We start from the raw sequence: 12315 nt of genomic DNA, 5'->3' as shown, positions 1-12315 counted from the left end.
CTATTTTTTTGAACACACCCCTTTCAACTAATTCAACTAATTGCCCAATTGCACAGCCTTAAGAGTGTGCATATCATGAATGCTGGGTCTCATTTGTTTTCTGAGAATCTACTGAACCTACTGGTAACTTGTTTGCCACGTAGCAATAAAAAAATATACGAAAAACCTTGATTATTCTGGTTAGTCACATTGTACTGCTATTATTTTGAACAATACTGTAGATACAAAATGCATTAAATCAAATGTGAGAATGCTAATAAAAAATATCAAAAACAAACAAAAAAATCTTGGGCATATTACATTCCACCTTCTGATCTTCCAAGTTTATTTACTGCCCTGAGCAGCAATAATAACAATGCAGATTAGTAGAGAAACACCTCGGTCAGCTCAAATTTCAGAGTAAAACGATATTCTTTTTCACTCTAGGAGCGCCGTACAGCAGCTGCAAGCTAAAGAGCCTGAGGAGCATTGTGTCAGCAGTGAACATCTCTGGTCACGTCCAAATTACAGAAGAGAGACAAAACAATTGAGCATTCAGATGAAGAGAAGGTCAAGAAATCCTAGACACGGCTCAGACAGGTGTGAAGTAACCCTAGATTGAGAATAACCTGAAAAGTATACAAAAAACAGGGCAGTAATAAAAAGAAAAGAAAAAGAGAATGCAGTAAGATATAAAGAAATGACTTTTACAGCAGGAGGGAAAGTTCAAAGCGCACGTGACGGATGTGATTCATTATAAGATGTCAAAGAGAGTACAGGTGCAAGAGATTCTGTCAGACCGCAGAAGTGCTTATTTTAGAGGTACTAAAAATGATGTTCAATTCAAAAAACCTTATATTAAACACATTCAAAGCATTGTTGATGCACTTCAAGCTTGAAAGCAAATGTCCAGCATTGGCTTTCAGTTAAAAAAGAAAAACGAAAAAGGAAAACCGAAAGAAGAAAGCTTTTATAACAAGATGTCAGTGATGTTAACTTCTCATTGCAATCTTTCTAGTAAAAAATTATATTGTGATCTAAAATCTCCAGATTTTAGGTCCAGATTTGCTGCGCTTGTTTGAAGGGCTGTTCAATTTGGCCAAAAGTGTTATAATTACATAAATATGACAGTAAAATATTAATTGTACTGTTTTTTTTTTTTTTACAATGCAACTATACAATTGAATCAAATTAGCTCTTTTTCAAAACTGCAGGGCTTTTTCTTTTGTTGACAAAGGTCAACAAGACTGGGAAGATGGATGGTGCATGGTGTGTTTCCAAATACAGGTTTATAAGCGTCCCAAACTTACAAGTTCATGTGGATCAGATGAGCAGATTTAGAGATACTGAAAACACTGGATCATGGCCTGCTCACGTGTAAAAGAACACAGTGCTGCACTTCACACTGAAACACACAGTGCCTATATATTCATTTAATTCAAATCAAAGCTATTGTGATTTGATAATATCACAAAGCCAAATCAGATCTCAGTTTTATTCTGCCTCCCTCCGCCCTAAGATGCACTTAACGTTTAAAAAAAAAAAAAAATCAAGGGTTTCAAAGTGAAAGTATATTCTAGCAACAGAATGAATTCATTCTATAAACCTAATGCAACCATTCACTTTCTTTTCAGGTAATAATAAATGAGTTTAAAGAAGTTTTTTTTTTTTTTTTTTTTAATTCAAAGACAAAAAGAAAATGCTCAAAGTCATGGGTCACAAATTTGAGGTTTTATGAAATAAGTCATTACAAATCTTCCAGGAGAGCATGTTTTATGTGTATCTACGGCTACAGCGTCAAAGCTTTGGTAAACAAACAATTAAAAATGATTCAGAATCAAACAGGTTGAATAAATAAGCACAGTGATGCCTTCGTAAGCTCTCACAGTCAAAAGCAACACAGATAATATCCACTATTCTGGTCCTTCGTTCATCCACCCAATCACCTCGCTCCTTCCCTCCCTCCATTTCTCTCATTGGCTGCATTTGCATCCAGTCATTGGGTGGATTAAAGGCAGTGGTGCAGTTTTCTGTTACCCTAAACTGTACAAAAATAGACGCCTAGTGCTGCTTTATCTAATTTCAGAAAACAAAATGTATAATAATACAACAGTCTTTCAATTAATTCTCTTATATATACAGAAGTTTTTGATCTCTAACCAGAAGGCTGAGTGCTTTATCCTTGCGGATACAACATAAACAAATAACTTTAATATATCTTAAGCTCCAATGCTCAATCTAGATCTCTAAATACATATATATCCGTGTATACATGTAAAGCACACAGCCTGAAGAATTAACTTTAATTTATTTAGAGGCAACATTCGCACGACACTGCAAAACGTTTGTTCTTCTAGCACAGAGTAATTTAATCAAACGTCTTTTCTTGTGGCAGGAGTCGCACGCTAGTCAACGGTTTTGCCTCCACTTAAAAACAAAACAAATAATATTTAAACCGCAACATTAAAGGGAATGACAAAAGTCACAAAACGAAAAGACGGAAAAGGCAACCGTAAAAAGTCAGATGAATTCAAAGCACAGGAAAACTAAAGCTGAGATCAGTTGAGATGGTCGGGGGTGATTAAAGGCGCAGAACGATCGTTGGTGATTGTGCGTCGTAGTTTGACTCTGCGGATCATACTCAACATGTCACCTCCGCTGCCTGGATCAGGAACGCCGTCGACATGATCCACGCCAGGCTCGGCCGAATTGATCTGCCCGCTTTCAGTGGGCATGCTAGAATTGTGAGCGGACATGTTCTGAATCTGCTGATTTTGATGTTGCTGTCGTTCGAGTTTCTGCTGGAGCTCTTTCTGATGTGTCTGTTGATATTGCGGCTCCTGCGGTTGGTTATATTGTTGTTGGTGATTGTACTGTTGTTGATTATATTGTTGTTGCAGCTGTTGTTGTTGTTGATGATGATGATATTGCCTCTGCTGCTGTTGGTGCAGTGCATACTGCTGTTGCTTGCTCATTTGATACAGCAGCTCTGTGCCGCCCACTGGTGGCTGCCCAGGAAACATGGAATAGTACGGAGGTGGCATTGCACTCAAACTCTGAGTGGATGTACAGAGATTATGTCTGGTGTGAACCAGATCAGAGCCAGGAACCCTGTTACTCTGCATCCCTCCAGGAGGGCACATGGTCTCCTCACTGCCGCTCAGGCCGGCTGTAGAAACGGATGCCTTCAGTGGCACCTAAGAGCAGGAAGAAAGTGGCTTTCTTGGTTAATTTTATAAGAACATCAATAGAACACAATACAGGGATGTAGAAAAACATACAAACTCTTTCTTTGAGCATGATACTGTTAAAACTAAATTAAAAAAGCTAAGCAAATACATCCAAAATATTGAGAACAAACTAAAAAATTGTGCAATATCAAATTTGGAATTTCTTTCATAGCTTGAAACAATGGAATTTCCTTAAGAATCAAATAAAGATTCACATTTAAGTTCATACAGGATTTGATTGTTTAATTTTAGTCCTAATGGATCAGAGCCCTGTATTTCATTATTTTAATACATATATTTATACATTAATACTAATATACTGGATATATACTACAATTCAAAGGTTTGGGGTCAGCAAGATAAAAAAAATAAAAAAAATCTCATGCTCAGCAAGGCTGCACTGATTTCATCCAAAAATACAGTAAAAACAGTAATATTGCTGAAATGTATTTACACATTTCTGATTATCATCAATGGTGGAAACAGTTGCTTACTATCTTTTTGGAAACTTTCTAAATAATAAAAGTAATAAATGTCTGTTAACTTATATAAATGGAATGCATTCTTGCTGAATAAAAATAAGGATACAATTTAAAAAATAAAATTACTGACCCAAACTTTTAAATTGTAGTGTGGTCTGTAAGCATATTAAAATCCTGAAAGAAATTAATTTTGTATTCTACAGGGGCATTCATCCTATTTGTAGTTGTAAAAGATATTTTAGGTACCATGTGTTCGAAAATAATACTGTGCTGGAATTCTTTATGAAAATTCACAATCCTTTACGACTGGTTCCAAATTATGACATATTCCAGCTAAATCTAAGAATGTTCTGACTAGAGTCTGAGTAGATGAAGGACCTGTGGTGTGGAGATGGGGATAGGGACTCCTCCACTGATGGTCCCACGGCGGATGTTGGGCTTGCTGGAGGGTTTACGGCGGATGGTGGCCGTGTGGGGTCCTATAGGCTCCGGATCCATCAGCAGACTGACGGTAGACGCCGGCCTCTTGCTTTGAAACATTTTGCGGTAATTGAGACTCAAGTCGCTGTTGCGAGGAATTGTGGAAGATTTATCAAATTCAGACTGGCTGTGGGTGTCCTCTCCTCCATGCAGCGAGATGTAGTCATAGTCTGAAAGAGAGAGAAACACAAAAAGAGGAGAGTCACACACTGTGTTAAGGTTAAATGATAGCACTTCTATATTATTTAAAAGGAGGAAAATAATGAAATTCAAGCAGAAATAACATATGCAGGGAATGAGAGTGGAAGAAAACACAACAGCTGTTCATCATGTCTCAAAATTTGATGTCAGGGTTTAACAATAAAGATGGCCCAACATTGTGAGAATGTTTCGAACAGGACAGTGCATGGGTTTTTATACGTTGCAAAATCAGCTTGGCTTGTGTGATGTTTTTAACATTGTTGAAAGGCAGCATTATCTAGTTGTTCAAATTATAATTACTTTTATTTCATGTATTTTAAATAGTTGGCATGTACATATAATGAAAAAAAAAAAATCTAAAACAAAATGATAAATAAGATATAAACATTTTTTTTCTTTTGAACTAATGGTCAAATTCAAACTGCAAAGCAAAAATTATACTAATTTAAGATGCATATACAATTTTAAATAAAATTAAAATTACATTTAATATATATTTTTTTTTAATTTTAAATCATATAATTGTCTTATATTATAATTAATTAATAATTCATATTATAATTAATTGCACTAAATTGACAGCCTTAAAAAAATGACATGCATAAAGAAATTGGTACTGGATTCCCTCCTAGAACATGAATAAAACGGACAAACAAAAGCTCTTTCTGAGTTTATCTTTTGGTTATACTCAGGCAACATGAGAAGATGGACAACAGAGCAACGAGATGCCACCAGTTATATCTCATGTTTGCACACACTCGTATCTTACCCATACAGATAACACTCTTTCAACAAAGGCAAGCCTGCAATATGACATGGATTCCCAGAAATAAAGACATTTAATGTTGTTTATTATTGGTATATGACCACAATGAGAATAATTAAGTCTATGCAATGACAGTCAGAAACCTACCATATAGAGGAGGTTCTTTCTTTACCACTGTAAAAGAACAATAAAGTACATTTAACATTAATACAAAGGCCCAGAAACATGCACTTTGGACAGCAATCTAAGCCTGTGATTTGTGGAAACACATCAGATTTAGTGTAAAATTGGACCATAAAAAACATATGATGTGCACACAAACCACAAATCAGATTACCGTGTTGAGGGTATAACAAAAGAAAAAAAAAAGGGTAAAAATGGAGAAAGAAATCTAGACTGAGCACTGTTTATAATATCTCCAAGTTGTGTGCACTGAAGATTTAAAAGGAACATTTTAGAAAAGAAAAGGAAAAAAGTTCATGCATGTGAGTGTACATACACACATACTGACCATTCTGTGAGGGAATGGTGTCTTCTGAGCAGGATGGTGTAGTCGTCTGTGTGCTGTATCCGCTGGAGCAGTGGAGGGAATCACGGCTGGTCCGAGGAGCTTCTGAATTAAGCCCACCTCCAAGAGTAAGAGCCAGCTGCTCCCGGGCTGACTGTGGCTACAGACACCAATGAGAGCCAATCAGAGATCAGAAAATGAGGCAATCGCAGTGATTGCACTAGAATCAAGAAGTCTAAAAAAATAAAATAAAAATAAAATCACTTTTTGCTTCGAAATCATTCCTGCATTAAAATGAGCATGCACCTTGCCCGAGGTGGACAGTGTCCTGGCTCTCTCCTCATGCCCGCTGTAAGCTTTGTGCAGTGGGGGCATGGAGGTCCCGTTCTCTGTGCCAGGAGAGTTCTGACCTTTCTCCTACACAAAAATATATTCTGTTACTCCACCTCAACTTAGTAATTCCCCAAAACCAAACTATGACAAACTGTAGTTATAAGGTAATAAGGATTTAAAGCCAACATGAAATTGTGTTTCACCAAAATAATGAAGGATTGTGAAGATGTGCACAGAAGAACTGCCCACAAGATGACCAGATATATATATATATATATATATATATATATATATATATATATATATATATATATATATATATATAAAACAGTTTTGATTTCATGTTGACTTTAACGACAGTTTGGTAAGTGTAGAAAAGTTCAGATGGGCCTGTCAGAGCATGCAGGTTTTTAGTTGTAGATATGCAAACTGGTTAGTGTGTTTGTTGTTAGACATGGGACTGATATTATATTTAAAAACAGACACTAAAAGCAGAAAATTATTTAAAATCTTTCTCCCTGTGTATAATTATCAGAAGGCGTTCCTCTCAATGGCCTGCAGAGGCCGCTGTTTACCCTCACATAGACACAACCTCCACTCATGCACAAGGACAAACACAGGAGAAAACCATCAGAGGTGAGTGTCCAGGAGTACATGCAACAGTAATGAATCCATCCACAGTCACACACAGCACTACACTGAGTCTATGCTCACAGTGCTCCTGTGCCGCAGGTGCTGGCCACGGTGGCCCGTGCGAGGGATTGTGGGAGAATTCCCCTCACTGAGAGAGCGAGCGCCTTCCTCCCCTCCGACCAAGAGGAGAGGACTGCATGAGCGCTGAGAGATGGAGGTGAGGGGCAGAGAGGAGTGGAACAAGAGAAAGATGAGATTAGATGAATCCAAACCCCCTTAGACCCCTAAACAAATGTCTTGGTTGAAAGTAAATGCTTTTGGGTATTCTATTCAGAAAATAGTAAAATGTCAACTATTAATCCGTCTTTTAAATTATGAGTGTCACATAATATAGCTACTAATGGTCAAACTGCTTTTTCATGCATGGCTGATTCTGACAGATACTTTTTATTTTTTTTCAACATGCTTATTTTCTCCTTCACTGAGCCAAAAATCACTTCAGCAGTACAATACACCCAACTTAAAAGTGCTAAAAAATATATCTCCCAAATCTTCCCTGTAAAACCCAAATCTATGCAAATGAATGAATTTAATTAGATTTGCTTATCTGACTATTTAAACAACATTTCAGAAAACTGGCAATATAACGTTTTAATGTCTTAATGTACTGTGATTAATGACCTGGGAATGTATGGTGATATCTGTGAATTACAAATGTCACCCTATTCACCAGTGGTATTTTACCATAATATTTCTTGTCGTCTCCACATTATGGTTAACTTGGCTAATACATCAGACTGATAAACTAGCATACTACACATAATCATAGCAAACTTGAATTTGGTGTTCTCACAGCATTAACCTATGCAACTTTTTTGTAAAACAACTGTATAATTTTGTCAACTTTATAATTTATCATGCATTTTATATGTTACTATTTTAAGCATCGCAACAGTGATATACTACCTTCTTTGCAATACACTTACACTGGAATACCCAGACAAACTACATTAAATATTTGATATTATTTGCACTGAAGTACTGTCCAATTATGATTGTGTACTGACAATCAATCTGCTGATTTGATCTTGGGGTCCAAACACTGTTGGATTTTGAGGAGGTTTGGATTAGGCTTTGATTGTGTTCGCAGCTGGACGTGTTTCTTTGGGCTGAATGAGGCTGCATGTGTGTGTTCTGGCTGAAAAATTATTTAAACGGTTTGGGTTTCTTAGGGTTTCTAGGTACCTTTTGGACCCATTGTTTCGTGTTGTGGCGTGTGTATCCATGATACCTGTGTGGTGTCTGGTGCTCGCAGATGAAGCCCATCCACTGCACTGGAGATGGAGTCCAGAGATGGGACATGACGCACAGAGGCGTAGTTACTAAAAGAGAACATTTATACTGTTTATTTAAAATAACACGCTATATATATATATATATATATATATATATATATATATATATATATATATACACACACACACACACATACATACATACACATAAGGCAGTGTGCAGTTAGCGGATCACTGTTTATTATATCTTACTGTACAAAGCTTAAAGGTTAACTCCAAGGTATTTTTTTTATTTTTATATAAAATTGCCCTAGCAACAAAAACACTACAATATAAATATAATAATCATCAGTTAGCTGGCAGTTCTTGCACCAAACACTTCTTCCTGACACTGAACTCACCTGCTGATACTGCTCTTGCGTGATAACGTGTTGCTAGGAGACGCGGGTGGAGTCTGATATGTGTAGCTGTAGTCGGAGCCTTTCAGATCAAGAATAACCTGCATAAACAAAACCAGAGCAGGACGTCAGAGTGCGAGAACATGTACAGCTCTACAGATCAAAACAGACATAATGTGCCTGATTAGAGTCCATGCAGCACCTGTTCGCTAGCAGGAGGCAGTGTGTTGGGATCAGCCGTCAGATTGCCAAGATCTTCTAGAATTGTCTGCAAGTGGGTGACTTCACCAAGCATGCTAATCTCTTCGTCCTGACAATAAAATAATAATAAAAAAACAACAACAACGGTATGACTATAAGCAGAATAAAATAAAAATACAGCACATTTTCATGGCAATCAAGTACTTTTTTCCCCAAAATTCTCATAACTCAAATGCATTCTGATGTAATAATCTTCCTGTTTAATGAAAAACAGCATCAATTAAAGGCATTAAACCAAATACTCTCACAACATTCGGGTATTTTACAGTTCAAAATGCTCAAATATTACAAAAATGTTAATGTAATGTAAATTGCTGACAAAGTGTTGTGGTCTTAAGCCAAGCATTTTCTTTTTGCAAAAAATAGTGCCTTATCAGAGTCTGCTCAGACACTCACCAGGAACGGTTTGAGCATTGTGACGAATGAGCAGAATCTTCCTCTTTCCTCGATAAGTGCTCGACACACGGCTCTCTTCTCGGTCTCCTCTAAAACTGCGTAGCGTGTGTTGACGTCCTGAAGAGCGCTGTCCAGCTGCATCCGCACCTCACCTTTACCTATGCAAACACAATGACGTTTCATAAAGCACTAACAGGATCGAAAAGACTTTGTAATAAAATAACTAAAATTATGAAAGCAAAAAAGCAAGACAGAAATATAAAACTTTATAATAATTGCAAAAGCTATGCAAAACATGATTATTGTTTGCAAAACAGCTCTGTGTTGCTAATATTTGAAGCAAGGAATAACTTTGCCTTGCAGTTTGATGCTAAAACCCATGTTGTTTGCAACCACCAGGAGGCAGTACAGTTGCTATGAACACTTAATACATCATGCAAATATTTGCTGCAATGCTAATAGCTGTTCTAAGAGCCTGGCTGTGCAGTTTTTCAGTGACCAGGCGTCATGATATATCTGGGGTCTCTGGTAATGGCACACAGGTGGACTGTATGGTGCGCATGTGTTCTTGTGTTGCATTTAAAGCCCAGCTGCCACTGAGATCCCCTCACATTCCATAGTAGCTACTAGTTACACTAATATATAGCAGTGGTCGACCAATACAGCTGTATTTAATGACTGACCTCAATATCTGGATTCTATAGTGCTAGGAATGATAGAAAATAAGACATAAGATAAACTGGATTCACTAAAACACTTTAAAATTCACTGAAAAACATGAATTGGCAAACATAACGATATAATATATCAAAGTATTTACCATAGGAGCATAACAGTTTAATATGATATGTTTTTGTCTCCTGGTGCTTTAACTGTGCTGATGCAGTGCAATGGGAGATGTGTGAGGTTAATCACATTTAGAGGTTTGTTTAGCTCATGCCAGCACACACCACGTGAGGAGCTTTGAACACATGACCTGGCCTTTTCATCTCTCAGCAGATGCATCATCCCCAACACAAATCATCTAAATGAACTGTTTCTTTCCTTTTTCAATCACATTAATGCATTTTTCGACTGTATGCATGAGTGCATCAGGGCCAGAAAATAACTTATCCATTAAGGGAATTAATTTCACTTTAATGGTGGCAGCCGTCTATCTTAATAGTCCAGGTACATTTTTTTTTCCCCCTTATCTGGAATTTGGGGAGGGTTTTTTTCTTCTTCATTTGGTAGCATTTCTGCCTGGCATGCATAATAGGGATGAGCAATACCTTTTATATTTAACCCAAATTTGATATTGTCAGATAACACATCACATATATATATCATGCAAATCGTCCCCATTGCTGACAATAACCTCAGGTGTCCTTCTGCACTCCAAGCTGGCATGCAAGACAGATGTACGCTTGCTTTCACCGGTATTACACGTTTCTTCAGACATGTTAATGATGATAATAATGTACACTCACATTAAAGACTATAAATGATATGCTGGCGAGGTGAGATCTCATGACCTGATGAATACTATTTCATCTCAGTGAGCCACTAATTAGACACCTTTAAATTGTAAAAGGAAAAAAAAACATTTCACTGTGACAAATACGTCTGAGAAGGAGACGTTTCTACAATTTAAATTAACAATATTTTAGTTAAGAAAACCAAATCCTCACAATAAGGCTCATTAGCATTTAGAAAACACCTCTTGAGTCTAGATAACATTTTAATTGAATAACAGAATCAGATCCACAAGCGTTGCACAAGCTCCATAACACAGGAAATCTAAACAACCCCTGCGAATCCATTTAAGTGCTGCGTATGCATTTTTTGGGATTTAAGCAATCCTCAGTGTTGCGGAACTCAGTTAAGTCCTTTGACCTTCCAGGCAGAGATGTGACCCCTGGTGCTTGAGTGCATTGACCTTGTGCTGGATTGTGTGGCCGTAAGTGTGTTTAGATGCTCTTAGACCATTACACCTTCAAACACAGTCTGAACTGAAGGCTAAAATGAACCTGGTTGGGTAGGACAACTTAGGGCGGGGGTTGTCTTCAGTTTAAAGGGCAAAGGTCAGTAGGTCTCTTGATAAATCCCACAGCCTGTCTGCAAGACAAATGGCTTAGGAAACATGCAGCTATATCTGAAATATGTTACAGGAACCTGTTTTTTGTTAACAGAATACAACCCAAGACAGAAATGTGAAAGAGTTATAATTAGTGTGGCCATACGTGCCATTTTTATGGGACACATCCTGGCCAGGACTTCTATCTTGAGCTTTGCTTGACTGAAAAGTAGCTTGACCAATAACATGCAGCACCGAACAATCATGGTGTGTGAGAAGGTGGACTCTACAGATAACGGTCAAGGCAGCGCAAACATGCATACAGATTAGATGTGTTCATTCGACTTGAAGCAGCGTTGCGTAGATCGATGGGTGTTTGACATCAAAGTGCTGCGAGAGTGATTCGAGAGCCAAAACCTGGATATTTTAGGCAATCTAGAACTCCTGGCCAGGACGTGTCCAGTAAAAATGGCACATATGGTCACCCTAGTGATAATCTAAAACCCATCCTCATAGCAACCCCTTAGAACACCTTAAGATCACCCTAGAAACAGCATAGCAACACCCTGGCAACCACCTAAAACACACTAGCAACACGAAGGAGTTTTTTTTATAAAGCAATGGGCCACTAGAGTAGCACTAGAGGGCACTTAGCATGTGTATAGAGATGCTAAGATGCTAGTAATTAAATGTAGCATTTATATACATTTTTAATGAAATAAGAATTATGAATAATGAAAATAAGTTTTTGTCTGCTTATTCTATTAATTTTCCATTAGTTTAATTAATTTCCATTAATTTCTAGGTTAAAAAAGGAAAAATTAATGGATGCAAATGTACATGGAACATTATCAAAAATCTATGGGGAATTATGCATTTTATATAAAGCAGAATCAAGTGGAATGACCCATGCACATTTTAGAAAAGTAACACAGCTCTAGTGTTTTGTGCATTTGGGCCTTTTAAAAACAAAAACAAAAACAAACCTCATTTAAAAACAGAAAAGGGAGGTGATGGGAAAATAACCCATAGCCATTCAGACATAGGTGTGTACGCCACAGAGACATTCCCTCAGGTCTAGAAATGCTGAGCGGTTGGAAGCTATGATGTCATGAGCAGACACCTCTCCATAAACACATGCAGGAGGCAAGTGTGCAGGTCTTCTGATGATGATGATGATTGTTAGCCTCCACCCAGTAGGCGGTACTACATTGCATCTGTGACTTAGGGCCCTCAAGGATTTCATTTATAAATAACGAGTGCATGAATTTACATGGACTGTGTGTCATGTAGCAAA

The 12315-nt window shown here is 37.4% G+C and overlaps 1 protein-coding gene across 3 annotated transcripts in view; it reads right to left on the bottom strand.

Moving 5' to 3' along the window:
- Positions 1-311: 311 nt before the first annotated feature.
- Positions 312-12315, bottom strand: part of LOC113050252 (metastasis suppressor protein 1-like) — a 53222-nt gene continuing 41218 nt past the window's right edge. The window contains exons 7-16 of one of the 3 annotated variants that reach the window (XM_026213041.1): positions 8963-9120; positions 8508-8615; positions 8309-8406; positions 7904-7994; positions 6694-6816; positions 5953-6063; positions 5650-5806; positions 5286-5312; positions 4070-4341; positions 312-3176 (exon numbers count right to left, since the gene is read on the bottom strand). In XM_026213041.1, the coding sequence (XP_026068826.1) occupies positions 2538-3176; positions 4070-4341; positions 5286-5312; positions 5650-5806; positions 5953-6063; positions 6694-6816; positions 7904-7994; positions 8309-8406; positions 8508-8615; positions 8963-9120 (1784 nt within the window). In that variant the 3' untranslated portion in view covers positions 312-2537. The remainder of the gene's footprint in view (positions 3177-4069; positions 4342-5285; positions 5313-5649; positions 5807-5952; positions 6064-6693; positions 6817-7903; positions 7995-8308; positions 8407-8507; positions 8616-8962; positions 9121-12315) is intronic. The other 2 variants (XM_026213042.1, XM_026213043.1) reach the window with 2 other exon arrangements.

The sequence above is a fragment of the Carassius auratus genome, chromosome 31 (genome assembly GCF_003368295.1).
Source record: "Carassius auratus strain Wakin chromosome 31, ASM336829v1, whole genome shotgun sequence".
Taxonomy (NCBI): domain Eukaryota; kingdom Metazoa; phylum Chordata; class Actinopteri; order Cypriniformes; family Cyprinidae; genus Carassius; species Carassius auratus.
Note: the sequence above shows the minus strand (reverse complement) of the source record. Positions and strands in the feature narration are given on the sequence as shown.